The following is an 18028-nucleotide window of genomic DNA, read 5'->3' as shown; positions in this document are numbered from 1 at the left end:
CGAGTGAGAAGGAACACAAATAGGTAGAAGGGCCCAATCTCTGCCCAAAATCAAAATCCCGGAGTCCCCCGCTGTTGCACTATAGTTCCCACTCCGCTCATGCCAGCAGTCAGAAATAGTCCTCTTTCATTGAAAAAAGTCTCAGAAGCAGCAAAAAGCTTTGGAAGTCTGCAGCCATCTTGTGGGCAGTTCGGCCACGCCCCCCCTCAGCTGAATGTTCTTTGTAGGATAAAAAGCCCAACTGGCATGTGGTGTCGGCGTGTAACGTCCACGCCTCTAAGAGCTCTGAGAGACGAGGGATTGAGCAGAAATGCAGCTTCCAGATCCCGCACCCAGGAGTCCAAGCTGGTGGGCTCGGACTACAAGGACTTACGTACCCAAATCTGTGCACCTGTACAATGACCCCAGATCACCACTTTAAATGCCTCCCAGAACACTGCCACAGGTGCAGTAGCCTGGTTGTGGTGAAAGAAATAATCAAATCACCTCCCTTAGGAATCCCATAAGACTGGATCATGCAACAACTCTGGGTGGAGCTGCCAGGATCGGGGCCAGTTTCTCCCCCCAGCTCAAACGCATCATAGGTGGATTGTAGTCACGAAAAATGCAGGCCACGTACTACACCCGAGTGGCCTGATCTGCCACGACAGGAGACTCCAGCAACCTATCTAAATCTGCATGCAAATTATGCACTGAGGAGTACAATGAATAATCCTGGTCCTGGCCACGTCTGAATCTCCAGAGATCCAATCTGGAAATAGGCGCCAACCTCCTGACGGGAGAGTCGAGAAGTGGAGGGAGGTTCTGTCCAGGAATATATCCGCCATACAGTTAAAGTCATGCCCAAGCACCCTAGCTGCTGGTAAGGTTGCGCCCAGTTACAGCCCCAGAGACTATAGGTATGTGGGTCGGTTAATATTGGGGGCATAAATGCATCTGAACCCCAGAGGCCACCCATCCAAAGATCCACTAAGGAGTACATATCTCCCATTTTTATCAATGTGCTGTGTCTCACAATGCAATGGAACCTCTGTCCGGATCCTTATGGGTGTGTCCCTGGCGAAGGAGCAATAGCGGGTCGCAAAGGCCTATCTTTTCCATCTCTGAAGCAGCTGGTCCTGTTAAGTGGGCCTGCAAAAGTAAGTGTCCACCCCTCTCCTCATCAAGTAGTAGTGTATCAAATGACACTTGTAGGCGGAGTGCATACCCCTAACATTCAAAGTAAGAACAGTGTAACAAGGGACTTGTGCCGTCATCAGGTGAGGTGTGTAGCAAATGAGATCCCTCCAGATCACCCGCCATACTGCCGCAAACTGCAGGGGTGGAGGAGTGGTGGAGCAATGTAGTCCAGCCGCATGTGAGTTACCCCCAGGAGAATGCACGATAGGAGTTCCATGTGCCTGGTGAACCATAACAAACAAGCCCACCCACCAGGGCACACCAACAACAGTGAGGCACCCAAACCTGAATAAACCAGTAACCTGAGTGTTACTATGTGCCCATTGCCAAGACACTGTGCATGCACCATGAGGGCGTGCCAACCCCAGACAGAGAAGTGCTCCTCATCCGCTGACCGCCGTCTCTGGTGAAAACCTGACATACTTTTCCGACTATTCAACAGCAGGGGTTATCAGCCATGCAAGGTGTCAGGAGCGTGCCCTGGTAGGGTCCCGCCAGGACAAATCCAAATCAGCACCAGTGCAGGATGAACCAAACAGGCGATCCCACAGGGTAAGACAGGACACACCACCCAGCTGGCTGGCCGCCTCCAAGGCCTCCTCCGTGGCAAGGTCCATCTGTCTCCTCTTCGGGCACCCCCAGTAAATGACCCCTTTCTGCATCTCCTCTTGCAGCGCTGTGGGCAAGTTGGTTAGCCCGAAGGGTACCCACCCCCTTGCGATGAGTCTTAATCCATTCCCACGCCGCAGTTGGTATGTCACATTAGTGAGTACAGCCATTCGTCATAATTCTAAGGTGAGCCAGAAAAAGCAACATGTACTGGAGGTCCATCTCACGGAGCGTGCACTTCACCTCTAAGTATGAAGTCCACTTTTGTAGGACCATCAGTGTATGTAGGGCAGCCTACTTAAGCCACTAGTTAACTTCACTTTGAGTGACTGTATTGTGCTTTTTCCCTTCAGTGCCAGTGTTTATTTTTAGTTCTCGCCTATGCAGTGCGCAAGCACTGCTTAGGAGGGACCTCTTGCCATCGCTCCGTACTTTTTCCAATCAGTATGCGTGCATGTGTAGCGCTTCCCTTGCGGGAGCGAGCAGCGGTGCCATCTGGTTGCAATAATCGCGCATGGCGCTGCTTTCTCCCGCAAGATAAACGCTACACATGGACCTCCCTGTGACTCTTCAGTCCCCAGCTCTGTCCGCTCAGCGGGTCACCCAGTACCATTCCAACCCCTCTTCCCCAATCTCCCACCATTACTCCTACCCCGCTATGCCTTTTCTTGCTCCGTTTTTTCTTTTGGTTTTATGCCCCGATCTCCCACCATCACTCCTACACTGTTCCGTCTTTTCTTGCTCTGCTCCGTCTTTTTTTGCAGTGCTTGTTATTAAATCGGGTTAGCTTTATGGTTTATGGGACTCAGCAGGAAAGAATTGTTTTAGTATGTAAAAAGTGTGTTACTGATTTGCAACAGGTAGTTATGACCGGCATTTACAAAACGGCACTAAGTTTTTCACGATTGCACTTATTTTTGATATAAAATAGGAATATGTGCGGCATAATAACTTTAGCACAGCCTTTTTCACCTTACAGGGCCCTAAACGTTAGTTATTCCTCTTTAAGTAACATTGCAGCCTGTTTAGCTTGTAGCCTCCTAACAAGATGCTATCTGCTGGCTTCCGTAAAGCAGCATTAGCTGCCTTACTTCACGCAATAAAAGCATTTAATTTGTGTCGAGGGAAAACCGTTCCGGAGCACCGCTTCGCTAGACTCCAGCAGACGCGGGAAGTGAGCATTGACAAAGCCTGTAGTTAGGCTGAAGTGTGGTGAACATGTAGAGCGGACAGCAGAGTGTAGTCAACCCTCACATAGGGTAAGTGCAGCGTAGAATCCTATAAGCTTCGCCTCATGTCATAGTATGTAAAATAACGTAAAGTATGAAACCCCCTCAGTCAACTCGGACCTCTGTTTGGGTAAGTCTCTGGTGTCAAAGCGCTAGAACCCTTTGGCGACTTCCTCATGCCCGTCCCTCAACCTCTCCCTTAATTGAACATGCGTACAGTATATTCTAGCTTGATCAACAATTTATTAACTGGTCTACTCTAAAACCTGTGCTTCTCTTATTTACATTTCCTTCTGAAATTCTCCAGATTAACTGTTGTTTTATTTGTTGAGTTTCACTTCCTCGGAAGGGCTGTTTGGTTGCTCTGTGGACAGACACTTTTGTGACAGCCCCGCGTAAAGGAAGCCCTAGCTTACATACTGATGTCAAATTCTTTGTTTCTTCCGGTGGGTGACCAGGCCTTTCACTTCCTCCTGTCTCCCTCTCTTCCCCCGTTCCTTTCAGACTTTTCTTTCTTAAACACTACAAGTCCTGTCTGATGCTCGCTTCTCCTTCCTGTTAGTGCTACTGAAGGTCAGATACGGGATTGGAAATTTTCTTTGCATATTTGCATGAATGTGTTTTCAATTGGCTGCCTACTCCTGAAAAGATGTCGTAGAACATCAAATGCCTGTGCGTCTTTTGTCTTTGTGTTGCACCTTACTGTGTGAGCGTTTCAGTTGGCTCACTACTCGTAGTTTCAGACTGATCCAGTGAGTGACATCTGGAATTGTGGACATGTGGCATTCTGAGACAAAAATCCCAGTTGGTTACAATTATGGCCTTTTCCTGGTTATTAGTATCTTTCTTGTTTGTGTTGTTTTTCTACAGCATAGTTTCACCAGTTGATATTAGAATGCTTTACATGTATGGTTAACTGCATATACATACATGGTCAGTTTACAACTACATCATCATAAAATCTACCAGTGTGCTGAACAGCAGGGAGTGCTGCTGTGGAAGCTAGGTAGACATGGTGGATCTTATGTAGAAACACTATATAACATCTGCTACTGACATACTACACCTTGGAAAGCCTCTAATCTGGACATTTATAATGTGTATGTATGTCTTGTGAGCTCTTGGTTCCTTGAGATGTAGTAACTTTTCTTGAAAGTTCTTAGCTGAGGTATCTTGTGAATAAATAGGCCTTGAGTTTTTTTTTAGTTTTTTTTTTTTACTGAAGTAAAGAATACTACGCACAGATGGCGAAGGTGTTCCAAATTGTTTGTGCGGAATTGCAGAAAGATTGTCTTTGAACTTGTGTTATTGTGCCCAATGTTTTTTCTTTAGAATTTTTGTAACTTGTGGAGATTATTGTGTTTTTTGTTTTTTTGTTGCTGCTTTTTGGGGGGCTGAGCCCATGTTAACCAAAAACTCAAACACAACATACAGATACTATAAATTAATTGTGAGACTGTTCTAGTGGAATTTCCACAAGAATAGTTTGTTTTTTTATTGGTTTGTCAGACTGTGTGATATTGAAGACATTCTTGAGAAAACTGCTTTACTCAGTATAATAGGCCTTTTTAAATATCCTAAACAAGTTTTTTTTGTTTCATCTGCCTCACTTCCCAACAATAAAAAATGCTCAAGGTTGAACAAAATTTCTAAATGTCAGTGTCTCTACCAGATCAGCTGTGAGTGCTTGCCAGAAGAGATTCTTCACCTGTGCGAACATGGAACCCTCAAACAGGACTTTAACCTTTCACCAGTGCTGGATTCTGGATGTGAATGTATCTGTTAGGGCTATGGGCCAGAAAGATTCGGACCCTTAACCTTTCTCAGGCAGAGTACTGACAACACAGTAAAACAAGCATAGGCATAGCCAATAGGTCTCCCCTTTGGGGCCTTATAAGTGTTTAGCCATGCAACAGTTGATGTTGTTGCACCAAGGATATTGTGCTGCATAACTAAATACTTATTAAGTCCCAAAAGCGAGACCTATGGTCTATGCCAATGCTTGTTTACTTTATAATTACTTTAGTGTTGTTTTTGTTTTAGCGTCGCTGTGATAACAGGTTTGAAGTGAGCACAGGGCACATTCCAGCTTTATCTGATCCCATTTCCTGGTAATGATGTAGTAAATTCATACTGGAGGAGTCTTGTTTATCTTACTGCTGTTATTTCACATCAGCTCACATGAACTCTCACTATAAGGTCATCAGTGTGCTCTCTCAATCTTGCCAACCCCAACTGTCTGTCTGTCTGTCTTTATCATTCTTTCTTTCTCTTTCTTCCTTCCTTCCTTTCTCTCTTCCTTTTTAATTTCTTTCTCTTTCTTTCTTCTCTTCTTCCCTTCTTGTCTTCTTTCCTTCCTTCTTGCATTTCTCCCTTCTTTCTTTCATTCTTGCTTTTCTTGCCTTTTTCTCTTGTCTTCATTCTTTCTTTTTCTTTCTCCCTTGCTTGTTTCCTCTTCCTGCTTTCTTCCTTCATTTTTTCACTTTGTCTTCCTTTGTTCCTGCGTTCTGTCATTCTTGCTCTCCTTCATTCTTACTGTCTTTCTTTCATTCTTTCTTTCCCTCTTTCTTGCCTTTTATCTTTTTGCCTCGTTTCTTTCTTTCCTTCATTCTATCTTGCTTTTTTTTTCTTTCCTTTGTCTTTCTAGGCTTCATGCCTTCCGTTTGCCCTTCCTTTCTTGATTTCTTTTAGTCTTTCCCTCTTGTTTTTTCTTTTCTTTTTTACTTTCTTTCTTTCGTGCTTGATTGCTTTTTCCTTCCATTCTTGCTTTCCTTCTTCCATACAATCTTGCGTTCTTTCTTTTCTTCATTCTAGCTTTTCTTTCTCTTTTTTCCCCTCTTTTCCACTCTTTCTTTCCCTCCTTCATTCTTTCTTGATTTCTCTATCCTTCTTTCTTTTCTTCTTCCCTATGTCTTCCCTATGTCTTGTTTAACTTCTTTCTTTACTTATTCCTTCCTCCCTCCCTTTCTTTCTTTCCTGCTTTTCTTGCCTTCTTTCTTGATTTCTTTCGTTCTTTCGTTCTTTCTTTCCCAATTTCTTTCTTGCCTTTTTTCTTTCTAGGCTTCTTTCTTTCTTACCTCCCTTTTCAAAGGCAAGAGGCTAGCAAATTATTTTGAGATCAAGCGTCTTTTTTAGGTCTGTATTAGCCAAGACCTTTGGTTTTACTAAAAGTATGTGTATAACATACTGATAGGAGTTTTTAGCCAGACTTTATACATTAGTCTGTGGTTATTTCATTGACAGTTTTCTTCCATACACTCCAGCAGCATGCTTCACCCCACTTCATCCATTGGCTGACTTCACTAGAACTAATGGCATGCAGCCCTTTTACAAAGAGCACATCTACTCACAAAGCAGCTCCTTTCAGTGCTAGGAAGTTCCTTGATAATGTCTCCTTTTTTGAGACCCACATTTTATTTTCCTTTAGCCAGTGTTTTTAGATTGACGAGAGCCCAACAGCTTCTTGAAAAATAACGTTTACAACAACCTGGTGGCAACCGTCATCAGACATATTGGCTCTGGTGATAGCCAAGATATTTTTATTTTAGTAATATTAAAAAATATATATATATTTATATATTTATATATAATTATTCAAGGAAAGACGAAGAAGCACTCTCGTCAAACTCGGGTAAAAGACAGAAGACTAAAATCACTGGAACCGGCATTCTTGTCTAACCCGTTTCAGAATTCACATCCTTAATCACAGACTGCCAGATTAGCAGCGGCGTCACTAAACTTTAAGGGTCTCACTTGCAAATTAAATGGAGGGGCCTCCTTGACGCCAAGCCGGTGATTGACAGCAGCACTATCGTCTGCTGAAAGGGCAGCCCCTCCCTCCCCCTGCAGTGTGTGTGAGATGAGTAAGCATGTGCCGCCGGCGCCGTATTCATTAGTTTCCAGGGCAACGAACACAGCAGGCAGCCCTGGGCACAGAATTGTTCAGATACATTGTAGCGCTCTCAGCCACTCCACAGAGGCTGAAAGCAGATCTATTATTAACTATTTAGGAACTCGGGCCAGGGCTCAGCAAGCAGCATGAGTCGAGCAGCAGAGAGCCCGGGCACAGGAGCCATTGGTGGCGCGCCTGACACTGGTGGCAAAAATGCGTGACCATGCATTTCAGTGCGGTGATGCGGATCACCGCACTGAAATGCGTGAGTGTCACACCTGTTGCGTGACGCTTGGCAGGACTGCAGATAAGCAAGTGCAACTCGCAACCAAACCACCATATTGTTTAGTTTCCTCTTTTTAATGGTCCCGGTAAGTTTCAGGTTGCTGTGACATGTGGTTTCAGTCTATAAATTAAAGCCCTCGTGGGTGTCATACTTCCAAAACATAATTCAAAATTGTTCCATTGCCCCCAGTGAGGCTGGGGGCAATGGGGCTTTAATTTATAAACTGAAACCACATGTCCCAGAATGCAACCTGATACTTACCGGGAGATAGCTCAGTGGGTTGATTCTGAGTAAGCTATCCAAATCTGCTATGCAATCTTTATCCTTCTGATGCTGTGTGAAGTAGGAATTACCCGCCTTCTTTGTTTTTAAAGGCAGCTCACACACATTTTGAATATAAGCTAATGAGTACCGGTCTTTGCAACTGTCTGTGATTTTTTTTTTGTCTCGGTTTCTTAATTTTTTGCATTTCTTTCCTGCCTTTCTTCTCTCTTGCTTTTTCTCTTGCCTTCTTTCTCTCTTGCCTTCTTTCTTGCCTACTTTATTTTTTTCTTGCCTTCTTAAGTTTTTCTTTTTTGCCTTCTTTCTTTATATCCTTTTTGTATTTCTTGTCTTTTCTTTCTTGCTTGTTTATCTTCCCTTTTCTTTATTTCTCAAATTTTTCGTTCCTGCCTTCTTTATATTTTGTCTTCTTTCTTTATTGCATTCTTTCTTTTCTGGTCTTTCTTTGTTGCCTTTCGTTCTTTCTTGTATTCTTTGTTGTTGTTTTTTATCTTTTTTCTCGGTCTTACATTTTGTCTCTCTTTCTTGCCTTCTTCCTTTTTCCTTTCTTGGCGTCTTTATTTTGTCTTTCTTGCCTTCTTTCTCTTTGGCTTTCTTTTTTGCCTTTTTAGGTTTCGACCTGGCGAGGGCACTGCGTGCTCCGCCCAGGGCGAAAACTTTTGTCAAAAGTATGGATGTTCGGCACGCCTCTGTTTCCCATTGGCTAGCTCCATAAATGGACGCTTGCTATTGGCAAACAGAGGCGTCCGTCATCCTGCGAGGCGACTCGTGGGCGTTCCTGTGATCTTTTTCTCATCCGGCCCCTTTTTGCTCGTCATGCGGCGGTGGGCGGGGTTTATTTTTTCCGACGTCGAGGTTTCATTTGGTCATTCCGCCGCCGGAGGAAGTCCAGGTGAGTGCCTTTCTTGCCGTTCCCTCCCCCCTCCCGCTGTCCGTGTGCCTGCCCGCCCCCCTCCCGCTGTCAGTGTGCCCGTTCTGCCCCCCCCTCCCGCTGTTGGCCGTTTCCGCCGCCCCCCCCCCCTCCACCCGCCCCCGCTGTCCGTGAGCCCGTCCCCCCTCCCTGAGACCGTTTGTAAATGCGTCGTAAATGCTTGTTTGCTGGTGTTTCTGTGACCAGTTTTGGTTGGCATTTTGGTATCAAAATTTCCTCTTCCCCACCCCTTACCCGGCGCTGCACTTTCGTGATGAGGGAAGGTGGCGCCGTCTTAACTGCAGTACCACGCACCTCACGGGCCAGCACCGGCCCTCGGCAGTGTAACTGCCCTTGTCCCTCTGCGGTCTGCCGCGGTGGCTGGCCCTTCACCCCTATTGAGGCTAACTCTGCTGATTTCTGATGTTGTGTTCGTGACGGTGAGCTGTGTTAAGGTTTACCGAGTCTGTGCCTCTCTCCTCTGACTTCAGTCCAGTGAGGAGGAAGCCAAGACGTCGGTGTCAGGCCAGGGCAGAGAGTCAGAGAGGGGGCACTGGAGACAGTCAGTTGCTTGGCAAGCCTTGTCGGTGCGTCTGCGTATACACTTGAACTCCGTGTTGGAGATAGTCAATGAGCCTATACTGTGGCCCGCTCCTTTTACCCTATGTGTTAGTACACCTATAATTATGTCACTTTCCTTATAAATGTGGGGTGTACTGTATGTCACTTTGGTAAATGTTAATATGCACACAAAAAAGTAGCCACGTTAGGGTTGCTATAAAACAAATACTTCTGCAATTCTAAGTTTAACTCTCTGTATGACTCCATGGCTGAGCAGGTGAAGGTAGAGTCCAGGGCAGAGGGGTGGACCGTTCAGTTCAGTTCAGAACAGCGAGTTGCTCACACGAGCTCATGAAGAAGAAGGGTGCCTCCTGGCAGAGTCAATGCAGCTTTTAATGGGTTCAGAGTAGTCACTTCAATAGGTCTATTTAAAAGCACTTGACAATAATTAAGATCATCTGATAAGTGTACAAAAATAAAAACAGATCTATGTAATTTACATAAACCTGAATTACTGCTGACAGCAAGGAACGGACACACATATCGGCCTATGTAACACTCTAATGATCGTAACATACTAAAGGATACATTGTCCTAATAGTTATTACATGTGGAGTGATGGACAGATACCGAGTGTGAGACATCAAGGGGTGAACGTTCTTGATTCTCATATATCGAGGTATGCAGACACGTCGTACTCTTGGTTGCCACCTCTTGAGTGACGGGCATACATTGCCGAGCTCCATATACCGTGTCTGAAGGGTGGGGGTACGAGCAGGGCGGGGGCACTTTTAGGAATGCATTTTGCTGTATCTGGTTCTCGTCTATAGCACTGTGCGGACTGACGGTGCTCCGCGGCTCTTAGAAAGTTGGGTCATAAAAGGGTTATCAGTGCAATGTTTGGTGTTCTTTGTTGCCCGTTACATTTACAGAAGGGCCGAAAGCAGGGGTCGGAGGTAGAGCGCTTCTCTTCTGTTTTTGAGCTGCTGTGTGCCCTCTTTCTCGGGGAAGCCTACCCAGTAAAGGGAGGTGGATGGGCACGGAGCAGGAACAGGCCAGGCAGACTGACTGACCCACTGCCAGACTGACCCACTGCAGATAGCAGCTTTCTGTAGTCAGGGTTCACCCCCTCCCCGGATGCTTCAGGTGGGTGGAGGTGGTGTAACCCCCCCCTCCCTTCTCAGTGAAGCTTGTCCCAGAGAGGGGCATGGAGGGGCAAGGAGCAGGAACGGTGCGGACGAGCACGGCGTCCGGCTGCATAGTTGTTACAGTAGGGCAGGAGTGGCCCGCCCCTTACCCGGGGAGTACCCCTATCTGGGGATAGCCCTTCTCAAGGAGCCACGGGTGGGTGGGCCCGTGCCCGAGCAGCACCCCGGGCCCCCCCTTTGTCACCCCGTTCAGTGAAAGGAGCACGGATGGGCATAGTGCAGTAAATGCAATAGTTTTCTGATGTGGCAGAATGCATTTTATAGTCTAATTTCAGGGTGCGCTGTGCTTAATGTGGAGGTACTCTTATACCCCTCCCTCACAGAGCCTCAAAGAGCAGGGACAGGGCAGGTTTTCTTGCCACACGTCTCGCAGGTTCAGAGATGAACACATTGTGACAGTGAGGGTTCAGGACATCCCCTGGTCACCGGGCCTTGGAGGGGTGCGCGGGCCCCTCCCTGGATGGCACTGAGCGGGCAGCCTCAGGTCTCTTGGGACATGCATCCGTGAAAAAAATGCACGCAAGTCAGTATGAAAAAAGGAGTACCGCCGAGTCTGGGATACTCTGAGACGCCCCTCGCATCCTACCGTACTTCTATTCACTCTTGTTATTATGTGTACCTCTACTAGCATAGTACAGCTGCTGCAGATACCAACATCCGCAGTAGTAATAATAACAATATAGCCAGGGCGCCATCTTTCTTGCATAGTGGTCATGGTGGCACAAGCTGTCAGACACTTTGAATGTGTGTGTATTTGATTCGTTTTGCGCATGGTCATGAAATACGCCTCCTGTTGGGAAAGGCTGCGCAGAACGCAACCTCCAGAAGAGCCCCCCTTCCTGCATACGGCCTGGTGGGACAGGGCGCGCCCTGTGCTGGTTGTTCGCGCCCCCGCGTCCCTCCCCCTTTCAGTCCTCCCCTCTCAGCTGTTTCTAAAAATGTTGTACATTTTCCTTTCCGTGTCTGAAACGAATCTTCAGTTCTCATGTCTGCCCCCTGTTTCTCGCTTGCTGCTATCCTGTCTAAAGCTGGTGCCTTGAACAGAGTCTCGTGTAATTTCCTAAATATAAGAGGTTCTCTCATTGTCTCTGTATCCTGTCGGTACATTCCAGCCTCTCCGCCTCCTGACTCAAGCCCTCAGGTGTGGTACTCATTCCCAGACAGATTTTTCTCATTCGTTACTCTTTTCTGTGCTAATGATGTGGTGAAATGCAACTATCTTTTCCCCCAGCTGTGAAGGGCTTGTCCTAATGACGACGTTGAACGGTTTAAGATGGGTTTTTAGTAATAAGGGGTTATTTGTTATTATCATCTCTTAGCAGATACACAATTATTGCAGTTTCCAGTTTTGCAAACCATCTTTGGGAGGGTGAAAAGAGAAGTAGGACACTTAGGCAAAGGTAGAAATCACACCGGACAGAAGATTAACATTTTTAGTGGAAGTAGCTTGTTTTTGATAGTGCACTTTATACAACACTAATACCACTCAAAGGTGCTTCAAGTTGAAAGTGTAATGGTATTTAGCCGGGTCTGGTAGCTCAGTAGACTCATGCAGGCTCTGTGTGTGTGGGTGGGGGGGCTCTGTGTGTGTGGGGGGGGCTCTGTGTGTGTGGGGTGGGGGGCTCTGTGTGTGTGTAGGTGTCGGTCTGTGTGTGTGTAGGTGTGGGTCTGTGTGTGGCATTTGCGAGAGATTAAGCTCTTGGCATTGTAAATGACAATGCCATTTATTTATGCGTTTTCATAACCAACACATAAATGACAATTTTGTCATTTACAATGCCAATAGCTCTAACTTTTGCAAAGGCGAAACCATTGCATTGTAAATGCTTGTTTCTTTCTTGCTTTCCTTATTTTTTCTTTCTATCTTGGTTTCTTTATATCTTTCTTGATTGTTTTTTTTTGTTTTCCTTTCTTGTTTTCTTCCTTCTTTCATTGATTTCTTCTTGTATTACTTCTTTATTTCTTTCCTTGTTGGTTTTTCATCCCTTCTTTCTCAAAGACAACAGGCTAGCAGCCAATACCAGGCTGATAAGATTTTTGGATTTGTGTTAGCCAGGACCTTTTGTTTCTGCTAAAATCTTGTTTAGTTACTTATAGAGGTTTTCAGTGAGACTTCATCTATTAGTCTGTGTTTGTGTCATTTCAGCCTAAGAATACCCTCTTTACTTTGGTCATTCCATTGTAAAAATTGACAATTAATAGATTAATTCTTAGAGGACACAGCATTGTTTTTGTAACCTCTCTTTGTTTTCTTACAGGTACTTGGAGAATATTCGTACCTGCAAAAGGATGTTGACCCAGAAAAAATAATGTCAAAGCTTTTTAGGCTTCTTGAAAATATCTCTGTTACCTCGGAAACAAAAGCCTGGGCAATGGCAGCAATCACCAAACTGTCTGCTTTTGTTCTATCTTCTCACACTGTAGATGAATTAATCCAGAACTTTAGCACATCAGCCGACACATGCATGAGACAGCATGCCTTTGAATTAAAACATTTACGTGAAGACACTGCAAAGATGAGGAGCCTTCTCCCAGTTGACGCAAGCTGTGAAGATCTGGCGGTAAGAGACATTTATAGCTTGTTTTTATTGTGTGCACATAAAGTACGTATTTTCTAATATGTTGTGGATGTTTATGTATAGTGCGAACCAGGCCTACGGTTGTACAGGCAAAATATCTAAACGACATGTTATGGCAATACAGTAATAAACATTTATTTAATGAATTCTAGTTTATCTTGTGTAACCAGACACTAGAGCTTCAAGAGTGAGCTTAAAAAGCTGCAGCTGAAAACAATATCAGTAACTCTATCTTGGTGGGAAAATCTGGGTGTAGGGAGAAATGCAAGGAGGTATAGTCCTATTGAGAATTTCAAATTTGACCATTCAGTTTGGTGTATGCAAGTGCATGTGTCGTGACACACTACAATGAAGCTTAAGTTTATATTTGTCTAATTTTGTAATTGCGCATTTCAACATTGCCTTAATCAACACTATTTGTACTAATTGCACGCATCTGCATTAAATGTTTTTGTGTTCAAACTTGGTATTCAACCTGGGTGCAGTTTTTTGCTTGGTGTGTCATGCAAACCATATTATTCACAATAGACAAATGGTATTAAAAGAGTGGATTTTCCTGCACAATTTCCCTAAGAATTCTACAGAGAGCTACATGTATCATAGGCAGTTCATAACATCTGGGTATGCGATTTCATATAGGCAATTATTTTTCAAACTATAAATTGTTATCTACATCTATGGTGGCAAAATTATGTTTAGCATATTTCAATACCACAGGCGTTAAATATTAGAGCTAGACAAATCTTACAGGCTCATGCACCATTGCTACTACTCAATTTACAGAGACTGTAGCGATCAGACAAGATTTTCTATTTATTTATAAAAGTTTATATAGCTCGAACGTGACCCATGAGGGTATCAGAGCGCTTTACAAATGGTCATGTGGAACAATACAATAAAATAAACAACACCAATTTAGAGACGACATAGGATGTGACAGCTCATAGGGTTCAGGAATTTGCAATCACAAGGTCCAAGGTGACTGATATCCATACAAAGTAGTAATCATCATGTTAAAGCAAGGATGGTATTGCATTAAATCAGTGTTCCGGGAGTAGGGTCCTGTGGATTCAAGAGTAGAGATGTGTTCTTACAATGCATCTAAAAAACATTTGGGGAATGATGCAGTTAAAGGGTTCATTCTGATTGTAGGGGTACCAAATACACGGAGCAATACCCGAGAAGGCTCGGTTGTATATTTTCTTTTTGTGAAATTTCTGTGGTTTCAACAATAAAGTGCTGGTGCTTCTAGAATATCTCCAGCCGCCCATAAGCTCAAGTTTTTGTGCCTGATATCTCGGGGTGTTGAAGTGTAATGCTTTCAATTTTCAATTTTATCCTTACATCATTTGGGAGCCATTTTAGAGATTTCAGGACGGGAGAGATGTGGTAGTTTTGTTTTGCTCCAGTGAGGAGTCTTGCAATATAGTTAAGAGAAGCTTTTAGCGGGGCAAGCTTAGATCTAGGATCTAGTTAAGCCATAGAGGGTTGCACTTCCATAACCCAGCCTGATAATCACTAGAGATTGAACAACTGACTTTAAGTCTTCTGGGGAAGGAAGGGCTTTATTTTTCTAAGGATGTTAATTTGTAAATTAGCACCTTGGATAACTGTACTGATGTGATCCTGAATATTCAGGTTCTTGTTCAAGCGTTATTCCCAGTGATCTTGTGGAGTTTATTACATGAGGGAAGCAGTTAAGAGCCATTTATTCCTTCATTCACTCTTCAATGTCTCAATGTTTAGGAGGGGAGACTAAGAGCAATTCTGTCTAAAGGGCATTGAGTTTTAGGTGGTTGTAGGTCAGCCATTTCTGAGTCATATGTAGAATTGTGTTGAGTGATCTGATATCCTCAGGGAGTGTCATCAGCATACATGTGGTAGTGAATATTGGATACGTTTAGAATTTCAGTTAGAGGTTCCATGACAAGGTTGAAGAGAGTGGGTGATAGCAAAGAAGCCTATTGCAGCCGGTGTTGGATTGGAGAGGGATTAGTTAACCTTGATTTTTTGAGTTTTGTTGTTAAGAAACTAGGAAAACCATTTTAAGATGGGCCCTGGTAGCCCCATCCTCTGTTCCAGTAATTCAAGGAACCTCCTATGTTTGACGGTATCGAAAGCAGATGAGAGATCTTGGAGGATTCTGATCCAACATTTGCAGTATGTCGTCAACTATGTTTGTTAGAGCAGATTCAGTGCTGTGGCCCTGATGGAAGCTAGATTGGAATTGGTCTAGGAGTCTAAGTTGGTCCATGTGGTTGCGTAATTTGACTCAGACATATTTCACCAGGAGCTTGACCAGAGTGGAGATGTTGGAGATTGGACGGAAGTTATTTAGATGCATGTCATCCGCTGTGGTTTTTTTAACGATGGGGGTTATCTGCCCTGACTTTAGGCAGTTGGGTATTATGCCTTGAAGCAGTGAGGCATTAATTATCTTGGTCCAAAGTGGGAGGAAAGACTTTTTAATCTTGCAGAAAAAATTCGATGGAGGAGGGTCACTGGAGTGGTTTGATGGTTTTAATGCTGTTAGCATTGTAAGGAAAGCGGATTAATCAAAAGTTTTGAAAGTGTTCCAAGGGGCATTGTTTTCAGGGTGATCCTTTGGAAACAAGGAGGCTTGTTGAGCCTTATGAGTTCTAATAGATTCCATAATGTGGAAGGTGATGTGGTGGTGTTCAGTCCAATCACATGTGACTATAGACTCGAGTTGAATAGAGTTGGCTTTAGCAATGATTAGATCCAAAGTCACCCAGGATGTGGTTCGGACTGTCGCAGATTTGGGATAGGTTTAGGGCTTTTAGGAAGGCTTTTAGACTGTTTAAAGCTTGGTCATTTGTGTCATTCCAATGGAGGTTGAAATCCCCCAGGAAGATCTGGGTGCAGTCAAAACAAAGATATTGTCAAGACTGTGACAACCAGAGAATGTTCAAACATTTCAGTAGTTTGGAGAACCCATATCGGGTTTTATTTTAATTTGAAGTGAAATTATGTGGTCTGATTTAGACGAAGGAGCAAAAATACATTTTGAAGAGTAGTCCAGCTGCCACATTAGGGCAGGTTTTGATGAGTGCCAGCACTCTATTAGTACTTCAGTCAGAAGAGTGGCTTTACCGGCATGTATGTACTGGTGGCCTGAATGTTTTGACCTTTTGTAACTGTAGACGTTACATGTGCTCTTGGACAGTAAAGTTCTTTTTGCACCTTTGAGTGGTGACAGCCAAACCTTGTGTGAGGCCACAGCTGTCACCATAATGTCTTTGACATTTCCAACAAGATGGGTTGAATAAGTTTCATTGCTTATTTTAGACCCGTGTACTGATCCAGCGCTGCTCCAAACCAAACCTCCAAACCATCACTATATATCCTAGAAACCATCACACTTTACTCGTCGGTGGGGCCCATGACACCGCGAGTCATTCATTTACACAAATCACCCTGCTCCCAAGATCAGTGAAAACCAGAGGAGGAGCCGCTGGATTAGTGGAGTGTCCTACTTCATCTATTTAATCTACATTTTATACAATATATATATCTGAAGTTTATTAGATCCTAGCATGGTTTACTCTTAATAAAACATTAAGACGTGGTGAAAGTCTCGGCCACCTGTACTAATATCATGCGGTGGCTGAGAAAAATAGCATGGATGCTTCCTCCAGACACACAACGTACAGTGGTCCAGGCCTTAATAACCTCCAGGTTAGACTACGGCAACGTACTCCTTCTTGGAGCTAGCAAGGAGGTAATACGCAAACTACAGGTGGTGCAAAATATGGCAGTTCGCCTGCTCTGCAACTTGCCCAGAACCGCCTCTGCCACGGTTTCCCTGCGCAGCCTTCATTGGCTGCGCATTGAATCAAGAGCAAAATTCAAAGCCCTCTGCTATATGCACCGAATTAAAACAGGTAACTCTCCCCCCTACCTTTCTAATTTAGTTCACCCGTACTGCCCAGTGCGCACCCTTAGATCGTCTTCTCTTGGCACCTTTTCCGTACCTCGTTTCAAACGCACTAGAGCGGGCGGTCGTTCCTTTTCCTACTTGGCGCCTTCATTATGGAATACTCTCCCCATTTCTCTACGCTTTGAAACTTGTTACCTGAAATTCAGGAAAGGCCTGAAAACCTGGCTTTTTTCTGCCTAATCGCCTTCATTTTGGCCTCCCTGCTTCTCTTCCTCTGTTAGCGCCGGGAAACCCCTGGGTATCTGTGCGCTTTATAAACTCAAATATAATAATATAATAATAATAATAATAATAAGACACACCACTGTTTGGTAAATGGATCAGCTAGTAAAAGTTAACTAATGGACAACAAGACCAACTTAATTCTACGTTTTATTTTTTATTTTTATTTAACATTTCTATCTCCTAGCATGACCTTATTTTATTTAACCTTTAATTCAAACACCATTAAAACATTTAATTCACCTAAAGGAAAATAAAGTAGTTACATTCAAACAGTTTACGTTTATTAGCAGAATAGTTCAGAAAAATATGTCAAAAACATATTACCAATTGTATCTGCAATGGAAATCAGAGTTAGCGTAGAATGGTTCCCAAAAAAACCCTCTCTATTCTTTCTTGATGTTCATCTCCCATCAGGACTCCGTTCCCATCAAAAGTTAAAGTCAAGAAAATGTCAGTCTTTGCACCATGGAAAAATCAATCAGTCCAACAGCATGTCGTGGTGCGAAAAATAATTCAAAAGCACGCTTCTTTCTTTCCTCCAAACGACCTCTTTTATACCCTTTTTCCCCAACTATCTATAAAAAATGTGAACATTTTAGGGTCCACATTCAGTTCTCATTGGTCCATTCAAGGGGTGGATGAGGATAACCTCATCTCCTCATTGTCCATATTTCTGCTCAGTCATGGCTTCATGCATAATAAGGTTTCGATTGTTCATTATTACACTTCTTCACCTTTGTCCTTTAACTTGTCACTTTCATAATTTTTCCCAGGCTCATGACACGGACATCTTTAACTTGCTTTTCAGGCCACGCTGACCTTGACATCAGATGCACAGGCACAGGCACAGGCTGCTTGCACATCTCTCGAGCACAGTCACACATGCGTTGAGGGGCACTCACTTGGAGTCTCGCAAACCTTCCATTTTTTAATAGGCCACATGGGCCATAACGGGAACTATTATAGAAACAAACACAATTAAACATTAGTTTTTGAAGTAGAGCCCTTCTGTTTACCTCCCCCACTCTATGTTCACCCTGTTAGTGGTTACCTAGCCTTTTAAGCCACAATTATGTATTATTTTCTTACCATTCTCCATAATTTCTG

General features: G+C 43.9%; 1 protein-coding gene across 6 annotated transcripts in view; it reads left to right on the top strand.

The window, feature by feature from the left end:
- AP4E1 (adaptor related protein complex 4 subunit epsilon 1) overlaps positions 1-18028 on the top strand; it is a 491916-nt gene that overhangs the window by 295135 nt on the left and 178753 nt on the right. For all 6 annotated transcript variants that reach the window (XM_078684823.1, XM_078684828.1, XM_078684825.1 and 3 more), the window contains one exon: positions 12415-12717. In XM_078684823.1, coding sequence (XP_078540949.1) covers positions 12415-12717 — 303 coding nt within the window. The remainder of the gene's footprint in view (positions 1-12414; positions 12718-18028) is intronic.

Source organism: Lissotriton helveticus, chromosome 3_2 (genome assembly GCF_964261635.1).
Source record: "Lissotriton helveticus chromosome 3_2, aLisHel1.1, whole genome shotgun sequence".
Lineage (NCBI taxonomy): Eukaryota > Metazoa > Chordata > Amphibia > Caudata > Salamandridae > Lissotriton > Lissotriton helveticus.
The sequence above is the reverse complement of the archived record's forward strand: the minus strand, read 5'-3'. Positions and strand labels throughout refer to the sequence as shown.